The following is a 17,919-nucleotide window of genomic DNA, read 5'->3' as shown; positions in this document are numbered from 1 at the left end:
CAGTGAGGCGGCTGCTGGGTGCAGAAGCAAGATAGTCAGAAAACCAAATGGAGAAATCTGTCTGAAAATGTAAAAGCAGAAAATAAACCATAAAAACCAGAAAATAAATTTCTCTCCATCTCTCACCTCTCCGCCCTCTCGTGCACCACACACTCCCATTCAAATCCATGTTTTCCCCATGCTTCCCACCCTTTACATCAAGGCAAATGCCTCCATTTACCACCTCCATGTCAGGTTGTGACTTTCAAAACACAACCTAAGTGACTGTTCATGCTCCCCATGCCAAGCTATGCATCTCATCCTCTCCTACGAGCCTCCATATCTTTATGCTAACCCATGCTCATCCACACAATCTTAATGACCCATAACAGCTTCATGTCAAATACATCCTTCAGCCTTTTCCCTTGCATGCACTGAGTATGTGTCATGTACAAACCTCTGGATCCATGCAAAGGCATTAGAATTGATAGCCTCTTTCAAGTGGGGCTATATCACTTGTAACTGTCATTTCGGACTTTTATGCACATACATGCCTACACTTAACACTCCCAAAGGGGCTTCACCTCTCAAAAATGTCCTGGGACCAGATTGAAAAGGTGTTTTCTGTCGTTCAAGTTCACTAATACAGTTAGCAGGTCAACTGTGTCAATTTCAGTTTTATCACTCTGAGGATACTGAAATTCTACCTCAGTTAAGGTAGCTGACTTTTTAAACGACCAGTAGCTTGCATAAATTCCATATATACAAATCCTGGCCCAAACTCATTCCCACCTGAAGCAAAATGAGAAGTGCCATGTTTGAGCTAGGACTTGCAATTTCTGGCTGCTTCATTTTTTTTTCACCACAGAAGGCTATTCATTGTAGACAGGATGTAGGCTGATATTTTCCCAGTAACTGTAGTGTATCATGTATATTCATCTTGCATGTTGGTTGCTTGTGATACTGTCTCAATTCCAATGTTGTAGCAGTTCTCTCCAGAGGAGGGAGATTTGCCTACTAATGAGGAAACTTTACTCCACTCGAATCAGTCCTGTGACAGTGGTGAGGATGAGGCAGCAGCCGATGCTGTTTTTTCATGCAGAGTTGGCACTGATTAGTTGGTGTTTTCATTCTGAACTGCACATCCGTGGTCGTCGTCATCTGTGCTGTCTGTCTAATGGCATCATAAATCTGTTATGCTTTACACTTGGTCCAAACGCTACAAAATGAGTTTAACTTGAACTGATAATAGGAACTGCAGATGCTGGAGAATCCGAGATAACAAGGTTTAGAGCTGGATGAACACAACAGGCCAAGCAGCATCTCAGGAGCAGGAAAACTGATGTTTCTGGCCTAGACTGTTCATCTCAGGAGCTTTCCTGCTCCTGAGATGCTGCTTGGCCTGCTGTGTTCAACCAGCTCTACACCTTGTTACCTTGAACTGATTGGTTCTCTGTCTGTGTGGTGGCAATTATCAAAGGCTCCGACTCGAGGTTGAAGATTAACTTGGAGCTAGGAGTCAGAACACAATGGTGAATGAAGTTTGTAGACTCCAAAAATAGGAGAGAATTTGAATATATTCTTAAATTAGGCAGATAGGTGACATCTGAAATTTATTGTGGAAAAATGGATACGAGATAGCCTTAGCAGATAAGATTAAGGATAATCCACAAAGATTCTACAAGTACATTGAGTAACTGAGCAACTAGAGAGAGAGTAGGACTGCTGAAGTATCAAAGTGGTTGTATTTATGTTCAACATTAGGAGATAGGAGAGAAATTAAGTGAATAGTTTGCATTAGTTGTTACTATGGAGAAAGAAATGGAGGCTAAACAACTGTGGAAAATAAATATGAATGTTTTGAAAACAGTTCACATTACAGAAGAGGAAGTGCTCTTAGTCTTAGAAAATATAAAGGCGGATAGATTGCTGGGACATGACCTAGTGTATCCCAGGACATTGTGGAAAGTTGAGGAAGAAGTTGTGGGACCTCTTAGAGAAATATTTCTGTATCATCTATAACTACGGGTGAGGTGATGGATAATTAGGGAGTGGCTAATGTTGTGCCTTTGTTTAATACGAGATGTAAGGAGAAGCCTGGGAACTGTAGACCTGCGAGTCTGACTTTGATGGTGAATAGGCTGTTGGAGGTAATTCTGAAAGGGAGCAATTATGTGCATTTGGAGTGGCAAGGAATGATTAGGGATAGTCAGCATGGTTTAGTGTGAGGGAAATAGTGTCTGGCAAACTTGATTATGGTTTTTTTTGAGGACGTAATCCAGAAAATTGAGGGTAGAGCAATGGACATTGTCAAAATTTTACCAAAGCCCAAGTAAACAAGGTTCTGCACTATAGACTAATTGGTAAAGTTAGATCCCATGGGCCTTGGGCTGGGTTTGCCAATTGGATACAAAATTGGATGAATACCAGGAGACAGAGTAATGCTAAAAGTTGTTTTTTGGACTGGAGGCCTGTTACCAGCAGTGTTTCACAGGGATTGGTGCTGGATCAGTTTTTGTTTGTCATTTACGTAAATGATTTAGATAAGAATATAGAATGCATAGTTAGTAAGTTTGCAGATGACACCAAAATTGTGGTATAATGGACAATAAAGAAGGTTATCTAATTAAGAGATCTTGATTGAGTCAATGGGATGTAGAGCGGCAGATGTTGTTTAATTTAAATAAATGCAAGGTAGTGCTTTTTGCTAAAACAAACCAGGGCAGGATTAATACAGTTAAAAGTTGGGCCTTAGGTAGTTTTGTGGAGTAGAGGGGTTCAGGCACAAAATTCTTTTTAAATTTTGTCACGTATAATTAGGGTGGTTAAGTAAGCATTTAGCACCCTTGTCTTCAATTCTCAGATGTTTAAACAAAAGTGTAGGGACATTATGTGAAATTGTAGAAGACATTGGTGAGGCTCCTTCTGGAGTATGGTGTCCCGTTCTGGTTTCCCTGTAATAGGAATGATATTATTAAACTGGAGACGGTTCAGAAGAAACTTACCGTGATGTTACCAGGAATGGAATGTTTGCTTATAAAGAGATGCTGGGTCGGTTGGGATTTTTTTTGCTGGAGCATAGGAGATTGAGGAACCTTTTGTAGAAGTTTTTATAAAACCATGAAAGGTATAGATAGGGTTAATGGTGGGTATCTTTTCCCTAAGTTGTGTGATTTCAAGACTCAGCAGCATGTGATGTGAGCAGAGAAAGATTTTAAAAAGATGTGATGGCAATTTTGTTTTACACCATGTGGAATGAACCTCCAGAGGAAGTGTTGAAAGCTGGTACAATTAAATTGTTTAAAACACTTTTAGATAAGTACATGAATGTTTGCAGGGATGTGGGCCAAGTGCAAGCAGCTGGGACTGTTCAGTTTGGGATTATGTTCGGCATGGTCAGTTGGTCTGAAGTGTCTGTTTCTGTACCGCAGGACTGTGACTCGATAAATTGTAAAACCAGAGGAGATGTCGTAGACCTACAAGAAAAACATTCAGAATTAATCTTATTATATTATTCCAATGAAAGAATGGTAATTTGATGAGCTAGCCAGGCCGATTCTGGAAGCTGACCCATTCTGAGGAATGGTTATTGGACTCGAAATGTTAACTCTGATTTCTCTCCACAGATGCTGCCATGCCTACTGACCTTTTCCAATTAGTAAAATTAACCATATGTAAAATTTAGCAATATTTGTATCAGAATATATTGTTGTGGGGTATAGTGCCTCAGTAATTTGAGATATAACAGATGCTAAAAGTCGTTAGCTTGTGAGGATCAGCTAACTTTGGACCAATTTAGTTTCAAGAGTATTGCACTATCAGCAAATTTTCCTTTCTACATGTTCATATTTATTATAGAATCACAGAGCCATAACAACATAGAATAATCGATCAGTTTGGTCCATGCTGGTTCTCTTTAGAGCAAACCATACCCATGTGTTGCATCACTGCAGACCTGCAACTTCATTTTCCTTTGGTGCTTATCCAGTTTTCTTTTTGAATTTATTCGTTGTCAACTCTTCCACCACCCTCACATGCAGTGAGTTAAAGATAATTACGCTTACTGAATATAAAAGTCTTTCCGTCCATCTTTCTTGTATACCTGGCACAAAACCTTACAACTGTATCCACTAATGAGGCCTACATTTCTTTGTGAAAAATTCAGATAGGATAGACAGTCTTGTGCATCTCTTTCAGATCACCCTCAAACACCTTTTATTCCAAAGTGAACAACCCGAGCTTCTCCAACATAACTGTGTAGCTAAAATTCATTAATACCTGAAACTATTGTGGTCATCTTCTCTACCCTCTGAAGGATCTTTACAGTCCATCCTACAGTGCAGAGACTTGTACTGTTCCAGCAAGGTTGTCATGATCTAACCTCAACTGTTCAGCGTATCTTCTTTGCTTATCATTCAGTCTGTATTTATGAAATCCAAAATACCATCTACTTTTGTCATTGCGTTGTCATGGTCGTGTTTGTAATTCACCTCTATTTGTCTGCCTCTGTCAGTTTCTGTCTCAAACAGCTCATTTGACCTAGTTTCTATAATTCAAAGACCACAACATGTCTTGCATGGGCATGTTGGCTTTTGGTTCAGTGATGTGATGCAGGCTTAAGTTATCATATCCAAACGTTGAGAGTAGTCAAATCTTACCCCTCAGATTAACTGTCTCAAATTTGGTCAGTGGCCAGGGACAGGAGGGAGTGACTACCAGCGAGGCAGGGAGAGGAATCCAGGAGATGATGCTGAAGGAGACTCAGCCCTTGATCTTGCCTAAGAGGTATGAGATTTCTTTCCCCTGTGTGGATGAGAGTGGGGTTTTTAGTGGGGAGGGGAAAAGAGAAATTTAATTGCAATCGGGATAGTATAGTCAGAGGAACAAGCACTGTTCTCTAGAATCCCAAAGGCTATGTTGCCTTACTAGTAACTGAGTTCAGGGGAACTTGGAGTGGGGAGAAGATGGGAAAGATCCAGTCGTCATGTTGAGTGTAGGTACCAATGTAGAGATTAGTGTGGGAAAAATGAGTTTGAGTTCATGGGATGTTTGCACCATTACTGACGAAGGAGGGAGCTGTTCTGATGAGTTGGACTCTACCTGAATCATGCTGACAACAAGGGGCAATACTAAAGTGCTTAAGCTCTAAACAATTCGTGTTCCTGCTTCCTAATCGCCTTTATAGAAGTTTAGGGGCTGATTTTCAGAGCTTTCATATTTAGTCTGTTAGATCTATTTTTCTTTTGAGTATGCCACAACTTTATCTCCCCTTAAACATTTTAATTCAGGGTATACAGCCAGGTTTATGTAATCTAACTTCATAACTTAACCCTTTGTATTCTGGTATACATATGCTGTATCTTCTCCAAAGCTGCTGTTGGCAATATGAGGAAATTCTAAATATTGTTCCTGTGGTGGGCTAATCCATAACAAGCAACTCAACTTTAAAACAAGTCATCCAGCCATCATTTCAGTAGGCAATTTTTCACACGAAAGATAACAGGTATGAAATTTTCCAAGAGGCTGTTGATGCTGACTGTTTTGAAATTTTAAAGACTGACATTAACACACTTAACTTGCAGGTAGAGTCCGTAATTAAGAAAGCGAATGTAATGTTGTCGTTTGCCTCATGAGGGTTGGAATATAAAAGCAGCGGTGTGCTTCTGAGGCTTTAAAAGGCTCTAGTTAGGCCCCATTTAGAATACTGTGTCCAGTTTTGGGCCCCGTACCTCAGGAAGGTCATATTAGCCCTGGAGCGTGTCCAGCGGAGATTCACACAGATGATCCCTGGAATGGTAGGTTTAACGTATGATGAACGGCTAAGGATCCTGGGATTGTACTCATTAGAGTTTAGAAGGTTGAGGGGAGATCTAATAGAAACTTACAAGATAATGTATGGTTTAGAAGGGGTGGACGCTAGGAAGTTGTTTCCATTAGGCGGGGAGACTAGGACCCGTGGGCACAGCCTTAAAATTAGAGGGGGTAAATTTAAAACTGAAATGAGACGACATTTCTTCAGCCAGAGAGTGGTAGGCTTGTGGAATTCATTGCCGCAGAGTGCAGTGGAGGCCAGGACGTTGGATGCCTTCAAGGCAGAGATCGACAAATTCTTGATCTCAGAAGGAATCAAGGGCTACGGAGAAAGTGCAGGAAAGTGGTGTTGAGATGCCCATCAGCCATGATTTAAATGGCGGAGTGGACTTGATGGGCCGAATGGCCTTACTTCCACTCCTATGTTTTATGGTCTTATTTATATTAATATAAGGGTAAAATGGATTGAGGTTAATGGATGAATTGAATTGAGGTTGACATCATCTGTGATTGAACTGAATAGCAGACTTGCTTGAGGAATTGAATAATCTTGCCCCTTCCCTATATATCATTTTTTAAAAAAATTCCTGTCATTGACATGAGATTTTATTATTTCTTAACCTTATCAAAAATTTGCCATGTCTGGATGAAGCCTATAATTCATTAATTGTGTTGCCAAAATGGATGCTACAACTATAAAGATAACAAGTTTGTACATGCTGTTTATATCGTATAGTCAATAATCCCTACAAAATACGTAGTTGAAGTCTGACATGCGCTGTGTATGGAACAAACAGACTGTGCGCAGCCAAATTTCCTGTAAAATATGCATGTGTATGGCTATGCAGCAGTCTTAAGAGGAACATGCAGTTCAGTGTAGCATGGTATGCTCAACAAAGATATATTAGTGGACATTGCTGTCCATCATCTGAATTTTTGATGCTGTTTGAAAAGGCAGCTATCGGAACATGAACCACAACCTTTTGAAGAGATGAGGCAATGGGAAATCACAATTTTCTCCCTGGATTTTGCATAAAAAGGAATTGGAAACCAAGTAGGACCATAGAGAAAACTGCTTACCCTACTGTGATGACAGACAAATTTGAATATATTATTGAAATTATGATTTCTCCACTAAATGTATTATCAGCCAGAAAAAGTTTAAGTTTCAGAGCCTAATAGAAATAGCTAATCTGGGGTTGGGCCCCTGTTTAACTATAAACATTTTTGTCGCACAGCGGTGTTTACTTTGCAGCTTTGCTCCTTGATATCTGATTGACTATAGGAACTGTATCTAGATAATGACAGCAGGTTTTGATGATGCAACATTTTTAAATAAAATCCAATAATTAACCTTGTTTCATTTCTAGGTGGAAGCAACTGAAACAGGTTTTGCTGGTGGAAAAACGATTGACAAGGACTTATCATCATTTGAGGAAGAGGATGAACATCAATCTTCAACTGTTGCCCTGCATGGCAGTGCTTGTAGTTTAGACCTGAACGTTAACCTGTCAATTCCATCACTGACTTACGAGGTAATGAAGTTACTTGAACTTGAACTTAAACTGCCTCTCTAGTTTGTAAATTGTTGGTGTGGTGTTTGTTTCTTTAAAGTTGAATGGGGATGCAGATTTCTTCTTGGAAGTATTGTACATTTCAGGTATTGAATGAACTCTCTTGCATATTAAAATGGCTATTTTAGAAAGGGGAATTCAACAGATGAGAATAGCTGTGCCATTAGTTATGTGATGAAGGGAGGCACAAAATTTAGGTTTAGGCTGGGGAGAGAAAAAGAAGATCAAAAATAAGAACATGAGAAGACCATACAATCCGTTGAATTGCTCCAGCATACCGTCTAAATGTGACTGATCTTTGAACTTGGACTCTACTTTCCCACTAGCTCCGATCTTTTTAATTCCATGACAGACTAGAAATCTGCATTTCAATGTCATGCATATTCCGTGGTAGAACATATCTATCCTTTGGGCTAGAAATTTCTAAAGATTCAGAGTAAAGGACTTCAGTATTTCAGTGCTAAGCGATCGACCCTTTACGTTGAAACTGTTCTAAAGTCCCCAGTCATGGGAAACAAATGTCTAAGCATCTATCCTATTAAGTTCCTTTGAGAATTTTGAAGGTTTCAGTGAGATCACCTCTCATTCTTTTAGATGCCAGAGAATAGACCCAGAGATAATGGGAACTGCAGATGCTGGAGAATTCCAAGATAATAAAATGTGAGGCTGGATGAACACAGCAGGCCAAGCAGCATCTCAGGAGCACATCAGCTTTTGTGCTCCTGAGATGCTGCTTGGCCTGCTGTGTTCATCCAGCCTCACATTTTATTATCAGAGAATAGACCCAGTTCACTTCACCTCATAGGTGACTCATCCTAGAAACCAATATAGTGAGCCTTTGCTATACTGCCTCCTGTGCGAATGTATCCTTTCTCAAACGTGGGGACTAAAATTGAATAAAGTTCTATCTATGATCTAATAAAATTGTGTAAAATTCCAGCAAGGTTTGTTTTTATTTTTGTGCTCCAATTCTCTGAAATAAAGAACAGCGGATACTGGAAATTTGAAACAAAAACGGTAATTGCTGGAGAAACTCAGTAGGTGTGGTACCATCTTTGGAGATGGAACAGTTAACATTCTTGAGTCCAATGACCCTGCTTCTGAACCAGTTATAGCATCATAAAGTTATACAGCATGGAAACAGACCTTTTTGGTCTGACTCATCTATACTAATCGGATATCCTAAATTAATCTAGTCCCATTTGCCAGCATTTGGCCCTTATTCCTCTGAACCCATCCTAGTCATGTACAAATCCGGATGGCTTTTAAGTATTGTAATTGTACCAGCTTCCACGCTTTGTGTGAAAATGTTGCCCCTTGGGTCCCTTTTAAATCTTTCCCTTCTCACCTTTAAACCTGCAATGTGAGATTTGGATTCCGCTAACCTGGGCAAAAGACCTTGGCTAAATCCCAACTGAAAGAACTGCGGATGCTGTAAACCAGGAACAAAAACAGAAGTTGCTGGAAAAGCTCAGTAGGTCTGACAACATCTAAGAAGAAAAATCAGTTAACGTTTCAGGTCTGGTGATCCTTCCTCAGAACACTCCCCAAGACCTTACCATTAAGTGTATGTCCTGCCTTGATTTGCTTTTCCAAAATGCAACATGTCACATTTATCTGAATTAAACTCCCTCTGCTACTCCTTGGCCTATTCGCCCATCTGATCAAGATCCTGTCGTACTCTGAGGCAGCCTTCTTAGCTGTCCACTACACCACCATTTCTGGTATCATTTGCAAACTTATTAACAATACCTCCAATGTTCACACCCATATCATTTATATAGATGGCAAAAAACACCACCGACCCTTGTGGCACATCAGTGGTCACAGGCTTCCAGTCAGAAGAGTAACTGCCCACTACCTTCTGTCTTCAAGCCAGTTCAGTATCCAAATAGCTAATTCTTCCTGTATTCCATGTGATCTAACCTTGCCAACCAGTCTACCATGTTGAACACCTTATTGAAGTCCATACAGATCACATCCACCACGCTGCTTTCGTCAATCCTCTTTGTTACTTCTTCCATCTGGCCAATCAGGTTAGTGAGACACTACTTCCCACGCACAAAGCCACGTTGACTATGTCTAATTCACCATTTCCTTTCCAAATACATGTAAATCTTGTCCCTTAGGATCCCCTCCAACAGCTTGCCCACCACTGGTGTCTGGCTCGCTGATCTATAGTTCCCTTGCTTTTCCTTATCACCTTTCTTAAGTAGTAGCACTACATTAGCCAACCTCCAGTCTTCTGACACCTCCCCTGTGGTATACTGATGCAAATATTCTCAGCAAGGGCCTTGCAATTACTTCCCTAGCTTCCTAAAAATTGTGGGGTACACCTGATCTGGTCCTGGGGATTTATTTGCCTTTATGCATTTTAAGATGTCCTGCACCATCACCTCTGTAATATGGGCATTTTTTCAAGCTATTACTATTAATTTCCCCACATTGGATATCTTCCATATCCTTCTGTACAGTCAAGACGGATGCTCAGTACTCATTTAGCATCTTCTCCACTTCCTGCATTACCACACCTATACAAATTTGCTGATCTTTAAGGACCCTGTTCTCTTCTCTAGTTACCCTTTTGTCCTTAATGTATTTGTAGAATCCCTTTGGATTCTCCTTAATCCTATTTGCCAAATCAATGCCACATCTCCTTTTTGCCATCCTAATTTCCCTCTTAAGTTTACTTCTTTATGCTCTCTTCTCGGGATTCATTCAATCTCTGCTGCCTATACGTGACATATGCTTCCTCCTTTTTCTTGACCAAAACCTTAATTTCTCTCGTTGTCCAGCATCCCTACACCTACCAGCCGTGCCCCTCACCCTAATGGGAACATACTGTTTCTGGACTCCCATTAATCTCATTTTGAAGGCTTCCCACTCTCCCGCCATCTCTTTACCTGCAAATATCTGCCTCCCAGTCAAACTTTGAAAGTTCTTGCCCAGTGCTGTCAAAATTGGCCTTCCTCCAACTTAGAACTTTAACTTTTAGATCATGTCTATCCTTTTCCATTCCCATTTTTGAAACTGGTAGAATTATGACCACTGGCTCCACAGTGCTCCCCACTGACATTTCAGTCACCTGCTCTGCCTTATTTCCCAAGAGTAGGTCGAGTTTTGCTCCTTCTCTCATAGGTACATCCACACACTGAATCAGAAAATTTTCTTGTACAAACTTAACAAATTCCTTACCATCCAAGCCCTTAATGCTTACAGCAGTTCCAAGTCTATGTTATTCTTACAGATAACTGAGATCTCCTTACAAATTTACTTCTCAATTTCCTGCTGACTGTTTTGGCAGAGGGAAAGGCCTATAGTACAATCCCAATAAGATGACCATTCCTTTCTTATTTCTCAGTTCCATCCAAATGCCTTCCCTGGATGTACTCCCAGTGATATCCTCCCTAAGTACAGCTGTAGTGTTGTCTCTAATCAAAATCACCATTTCCCCTTCCTCACTTGCCCCACCCCGCCCCCGTCCTTCTATTCTTCCTATAGCATCTATACCCAGGAACATTTAAGCTGCGAATCTTGTCTATCCCCGAGCAATGTTTCTGTAATTGCTGTGATATCCCAGTCCCATATTCCCAACCAGGCCCTGAGTCATCTTCCGTGCCTGTTAGACCTCTTGCATTGAAATAAGTGCAGTTAAATTTATCAATCCTACTTTGTTCTCTGCTTTGTTCCTGCCTCCCTTGACTGTTTGACTGACTTCTTTCCCCAACTGCACCACTTTCATAGTAATCTCTTTTCTCACTATCTCCCTGGGTCTCCCCCATCCTTTACTAAGAAATTCTCCCAAGCCGCACTAGCAAATCTCCCCGCCAATATATCAGTCCCCTTTCAATTCAGGTGTAACCCATCCCTTTTTATACATGTCACTTCTACCCCAGAAGAGATTCCAGTGATTTAAAAAAAAGTGAAGCCTTCTCCCCTACACCAGTTCCTCAGCCGCACGTTCATCTGCTCTATTCTCCGATTCGTACTGTTACTAGCTCGTGGCACTGGGAGTAATCCAGATATTACTATGATTGAGGACCTAATTTTTAAATTTCTGCCTAATTTGCTATATTCTCTCCTCAGAGCCTCAACCTTTTCTCTTGCTGCGTCATTTAGTTCGAATGTGTACAACGACCTCTTGCTGGTCCCTCTCCCTTTTGAGAATGCTCTGTACCCTCCAAGATATGCTTGATCCTGGCGACAGGGAGGCAGCACACCATTCTGATACAAAATAAAAACTAAGAGAATTACGGATGCTGTAAATTAGGAAGAGAAACAGAAGTTGTTGGAAAAGCTCAACAGGTCTAGGAGCATCTATGAAGAAGAAAATCAGAGTTAATGTTTTGGGCCTGATAACCCTTCCTGAGAACTGCACCATTCTGATGTCTTGTTTCTGCAGCTGATAATATCTGGTTGTGACCATACAGTGCCTTTAGGGGCTCTCCCGTACTTCTCTTGAAGAGGAGTGTTGACACCATGGTGCCGCCATGCCTGCTTCAGAAGCAATTATTAAGCATCTGTGAACGCCCCAAGTGTTTTTTTCAAAAAAAAGACAAGAAGCGTCAATGGTGCAGTCAGGCTCATAAAACTAGGGTTTTAGTTTTGCTTTCACTTGGGATTTGGAGTTGGCTATTGAAGCTGACAGATGCATGTCATGCTCTCTCGCGCTGTCTTGCGTGTTCTCTCACGCCGTCTCTCAGTCGGTCTCTTTTGGTCGGCCTCTATACTAGATTGTTTGTGTGTTCCTTTCTCCTAGATTAGTGACTAAGTGGAATTTCCTTGTGTGCTGTTCTGAGTTTTCTGTTGCCAAGGGTGTGTTTCTGGGATGCAGCTATGTTGGAACAGTTAGTGGTTATGTAATATATTATTTTGTTAAGTATTTCAATAGCGTTATAGTTGTGCTAGTTAATGTTTTACCTGTGTTGTGAGAATAGTGTGTTTTGCTTACCGCCTGGTTGTGGACCAATCAAAGCATATCTGGAACACACTTCAATTTGAACAAAATAAAAAAGTTTGAGTATAGTTTACTTATTTGATTATATATTTAGAGGGTTTGGTCTGGTCCATAACAAATTTGCAGTTTGGGTTCAGGATTAAAACCTCTATTTGTAGGCTGGGTTTAGGATTATTGGACTCAAAGACAGTGAGTGGTGAATGTTGACGTTCTCTTTTTGCAGTGTTGCATTTGGTTGTTTTTGAATAGGCTGTGCCTTGTGGGATAGTGGCTCCTTTAATGGCTAAGAGGTTCCTGGTGTGGAAGACTGGGGGTGGTTCACAGAATGTGAGTAATACAAGCTGTTGGAATTGGCAGACAAGCTGAAGTTGAGGTTGCCAGTGCCCATGAGTCAAATTACAGCAAAAGCTCAGCATTTTAATTCCCAGAACTATAGTCTAAGTCATTGGAAATAATTAAAATTCAATTACGAATGAAGCAGCTTGAATTGGAGGCAATGGCAACAGAAATAGAATAGCCTTGCAGAAGAAGGAAAAAAAAGAGAGATTTTGAACTTTGGAAGCTAGCACAGAAAAGTGAAAGCTGACTTAGAATAGAGCAAGTAAAAGTGAAATGGGAGTAGCAATGAGGGCAGTGATGAAAAATGAATAAATCATAGTCAAAGGCCCGTTGGGGATCTATTTAAATATATCCAACCATTGCCAAGGTTCAATGAGAAAGACAAAGAAGCCTTTTTCATTTTGAGAAAATGGCTAAACAAATGAAATAGCCACTCACCATGTATGTTTTCTTGATTCCAAATAAGTTGGGTTGATGGAACAAGTGAAGTATTTGCATCACTGTCAGAGGTGGTGTCTGGGGAGTACCATGGGGTGGGAGGAAGAGAAAAACATCTTAAGTGCACATGAGCTAGTGCCAGAAACTTATGAATAATGTTTTAGGAATCTGAGGAGGAGCCTCGTCAACTGTACAGAGTTTGAAAGGATCAAACAAAGTAACTTATATCAGACATACGATGCCCTTAGACTGTTATTTTGGAGCAGTTCACAAAATCACTTCCTGATGTCGTGAGAATATGTGGAAGAGCAGAGTTAGAACTGCTAGATTAGCAGTAGAAATGGTAGATGATTACAAGTTGGTTCGTAAATGAAAGTTTGCATTCTGTCATCAAGTTCTGTCTCTGAGGTATAAAAATTGTGGAAAAGGGAAATCCTCAGGTGGTTAAGAAAACATAAAGATAGTTTACTCCAAGTTAAAAGGGAAACCCGTGACAGGGAAAGGGAAGATTTTAAAAAAAGCCTCGGGTGTTTTTACTATAATACAATAGGAGACATGAAGTCACAGTGTTGGTGATTTAAAAAAAACACTGATAAGATAGGTGTGGTGAATCAGGATAAGCCAGAAGGGTTTGTTAAAAGTGGCAAAGCACGCCATAGCTAAAGAGCTGCACAAGGATGTACAACCTGGTTAGGGGCTGGTTGAGAAAAAAGTGCCAGATCTCTTTAAAGAATCTACTCATGTGAGTAAGGTTTACTCGTTTTGTGCCAGGAGGAGCACATGAAGAAATTAGGGCATGAAGGAACACGGAAGCAAGTCAGTCTTTCAATCGTAAGCAATTAAGATGTGTAACTCACAAGGAGTATTGCCATAAAAGGTGGTAATATTTGAAATTCATGGTGAGAAGAGTAGTGTGCCATTGTATAAATTGAGGTTGGAGACTCCATTGAAAAGTGGTGTAGGAGTAATAGAGAAAAACTGTATTTCCAGAACAGAGACTAATGATCAGGAACTATTTTTGATAAAATGGTTGGGAAAGACAAGAGTAGATGGGGGACAAAGTGGATATTTTTAGTTCTGAGAAGTTGTAGAGTTATGATAGAAAGATGAAAAAATAAAGCAATTGTGTCAAAAATCATATACCAAAGAAGAATTGGAATGTATCCTAGAATGTTGCTATCTTACAAATGAAGCCTGATGAGGAGGAAATGGAGACCTTCGCATTCTTGGGTGCATGAAAAATGAGCAGAAGGTCATCAAGTTCTATTATCAGTGGATTATAGAGGGGTGGTATTGTGGGCAGCTTAAGTTACCAATATGAAACATACATTTTTATTGGCTTAGATAGCATAAAAATGTGGCTGAATTTTGCCAGAGATGTCAGGTAATAGAAAAACATCAGGCAGTAATAAAACTAGTACACTTAATATCTGTGATAACAAAGTGTGAAGCTGGATGAACACAGCAGGCCAAGCAGCATCTCAGGAGCACAAAAGCTGATGTTTCGAGCCTAGACCCTTCTTCAGTGTTCATGTGTTACATCAGCTTTTGTGCTCCTGAGATGCTGCTTGGCCTGCTGTGTTCATCCAGCTTCACACTTTGTTATCATGGATTCTCCAGCATCTGCAGTTCCCATTCTCTCTGACCCTTAATATCTGTTCCAGCTTCTGATGACCCTGTCCAGGGATCTTAATTGATTGCATAGAATGAAACAATTTAGATAACTATGTACCATTCAGAATCAAAAGGAACATTTATAACAGAGGTATCGACTTTAAAGATCATGTTGAGGGCTGGTAGGAAAGACTATCCCCCAAAGGATTGGTATAAAGGAACTCCATTTGTACTGTTTGCAGTTCGGGGTGCACCTAATGAATCAGTTAAATTCAGTACATTTTGAATTAGTTTTTGGACATGAGGTGATTGGACCACTGAAATTAAGAGAGAATTGCTGATGCAGAGCTTAGAGAACTATATATTTGGACTGTCAAATTTTAGCGTGAGATTAAATAGAGTGAGTGAGTTGGCTAGACAGCAAAGGTAGCACAGCATGTGATTTGAAGTAGGAAGCAGACAAGAGATTGAAAATTTATAGCAAATAAAGATAATGTTAGCATTACTGCCTTTGGTAGCTGAATCTTTGAAAGCCAGGCCTTATCAAATTGAAAGGAAATTGGGTGAATAAAACTATTTGAGAATGCCAGATAGAAGGAAAACTCTAAGTGTATCATGTGAATATGCTCTCATGGCATTTTGATAGGGAAGGAGAGCAAAAGGAGAATGTATTACTGGTTATAATACAGTGAAGAACCAAATCTAGATAATTCTGAATTGGACATTTCTCAAATTAAGTTGGACAATGAGAAGTTCTCAAAAATTGGGACAAATTGAGTTACCTTTTAGAGAAAAATAAAAATGACCTGAAAGAGTTATTACAATCACATGGAGGTATGTTTGCAAATAAACTGGGATGTTATGAACTATGACATAGAACAGAGCAGTATAGTGCAGGCCCTTGAGTCCACGATTTTGTGCTGACCTATTATCCTACTAAGATCAAACTTGCCTGCATCCCCTACATTTTACTCTCTTCGATGTGCTTATGCAAGTGTCGCTTAAATATACATAAATGTATCTGATTCCAGCTACCACTGCTGGCAGTATATTCCACACACTCACCACTCTGTGTAAAGAACCTACCTCTGATATCTCCCTTATACCTTCCTCCAGTCACCTTAAAATAATGCCCCCTTGCAATAGTCATTTCTGCCCTGGGAAAAAGGTCTCTGGCTATCCACTCTTATGCCTCTCATCATCTTGTGCGCCTCTATCAAGTCACCTCTCATCCTTCGCTCTAATGAGAAAAGCCCAGCTCCCTCAACCTTTTCTCATAAGACCTGCCCTCCAGTCCAGGCAGCATCCTGGTAAGTCTGCTCTGCATCCTCTCTAAAGCTTCCACATCCTTCCTATAATAAGGTGACCGGAACTGAATACAATTTCGCTTGATATAGATATAGGAAATGCAGTTCCAATTAAGCAACATCTGATTGGCTTTACTGTCTAAAATTGGCACAGTTTCAAAAAATTAAAAGCCCACTCAGACAACATAAAGTGAACCAGATGGTACCAAATGATAACAAAGTGTAGAGCTGGATGAACATAACAGGCCAAGTAGCATCTTAGGAGCACAAAAGCTGACGTTTCAGGCTTTGACCCTTCATCAGAAATGGGGGAGGGGGAGAGGGCTCTGAAATAAATAGGGAGTGGATCGAAGATGGTTCAAGGAGAGAATAGGTGGAAAGGAGGCAGACAAGTTAAAGAGGGTGGGGATGGAGGCAGTAGAAGTGAGTGTAGGTGGGGAGGTAGGGAGGGATAGGTCAGTCCGGAGAGGACGGACAGGTCTAGGGGGCGGGATGAGGTTAGTAGGAAGGAAATGAGGGTGTGACTTGAGGTGGAAGGAGGGGATAGGTGAGAGGAAGGACAGGTTAGGGAAGTGGGGGGCCAGCTGGGCTGGTTTTGGGATGCAGTAGGGGGAGATTTTGAAGTTTATGAAATCCACATTGATACCATTGGGCTGCAGGGTTCCCAAGCGGAATATGAGCTTTTGTTCCGGCAACCTTCGGGTGGCATCACTGTGGCACGGCAGGAGGTCCAGGGCGGACATGTCATCTAAGGAATGGGAGGGGGAGTTGAAATTGTTCGCGACTGGGAGTTGCAGTTGCTTATTGCGAACCGTGCATAGGTGTTCTGCAGAGCGGTCCCCAAGCCTCCTCTTGATTTCCCCGATGTATACCACATTGGCGCATGTGCAGGTGAACATCTGCTTGATTTGGAAAGTCGTCTTGGTGCCTGGGATGGGGGTGAGGGAGGAGGTATAGGGGCAGGTGTAGCACTTCCTGTGATTGCAGGGGAAAGTGCCGGGTATGGTGCGGCTGGAAGGGAGTGTGGAGCGGACAAGGGAGTCACGGAGAGAGTGGTCCCTCCAGAAAGCAGCCAAGGGTGGGGAGGGAAAAATGTCTTTGGTGGTGGGGTCAGATTGCAGATGGCGGAGGCATCGGAGTATGATGTGTTGGATCCGGAGGTTGGTGGGGTGGTACATGAGGACAAGGGGGATTCTCTTTTGGTGGTTATTGCAGGGACAGGGTGTGAGGGATGAGTTGTGGGAAATGCGGGAGACCCGGTCGAGGGCGTTCTTGACCACTGTGGGGGAGAATTTGCGGTCCTTGAAAAACGTGGACATCAGAGATGTACGAAAGTGAAATGCCTCATCCTGGGAGCAGATGTGGTGGAGTCGAAAGAATTGGGAATAGGGGATGGCATTTTTGCGGGAAGGTGGGTGGGAGGAGGTGTATTCTAAGTAGCTGTAGGAGTTGGTGGGCTCGAAATGGATATCAGTTTCTAGATGGTTGCTTGAGATGGAGATAGAGGTCCAGGAAGGTGAGGGAGATATTAGAGACAGTCCAGGTGCACTTTCCCCTGCAACCACCAGGATGGGTTGTAGGAAGTGCTACGCCTGCCCCCATAAACATTTACGTCGGGGAAACCAAGCAGAGGCTTAGGGACTGCTTTGCAGAACACCTATTTGGTTCGCAATAAACAACTGTACCTCTCAGTCACAAACCATTTTAACTCGCTCCTCCCATTCCTTAGAGACATGTCCATCCTGGGCCTCCTGCAATGCCACAACGATACCACCTGAAGGTTGCAGGAACAGCAACTCATATTCCGCTTGGGAACCCTGCAGCCCAATGGCATCAATGTGGATTTCACCAACTTCAAAATCTCCCCTCCCCCACTGCATTCCAAAACCAGCCCAGCTTG

At 41.4% G+C, this 17,919-nt stretch overlaps 1 protein-coding gene across 4 annotated transcripts in view; it reads left to right on the top strand.

The window, feature by feature from the left end:
- LOC125451281 (multiple PDZ domain protein) overlaps positions 1 to 17,919 on the top strand; it is a 227,215-nt gene that overhangs the window by 48,103 nt on the left and 161,193 nt on the right. For all 4 annotated transcript variants that reach the window (XM_059644577.1, XM_048528244.2, XM_059644578.1 and 1 more), the window contains one exon: positions 7,161 to 7,325. In XM_059644577.1, coding sequence (XP_059500560.1) covers positions 7,161 to 7,325 — 165 coding nt within the window. The remainder of the gene's footprint in view (positions 1 to 7,160; positions 7,326 to 17,919) is intronic.

Source organism: Stegostoma tigrinum, chromosome 3, assembly GCF_030684315.1.
Source record: "Stegostoma tigrinum isolate sSteTig4 chromosome 3, sSteTig4.hap1, whole genome shotgun sequence".
Lineage (NCBI taxonomy): Eukaryota > Metazoa > Chordata > Chondrichthyes > Orectolobiformes > Stegostomatidae > Stegostoma > Stegostoma tigrinum.
This window is presented reverse-complemented; position numbering and strand designations above follow the sequence as displayed.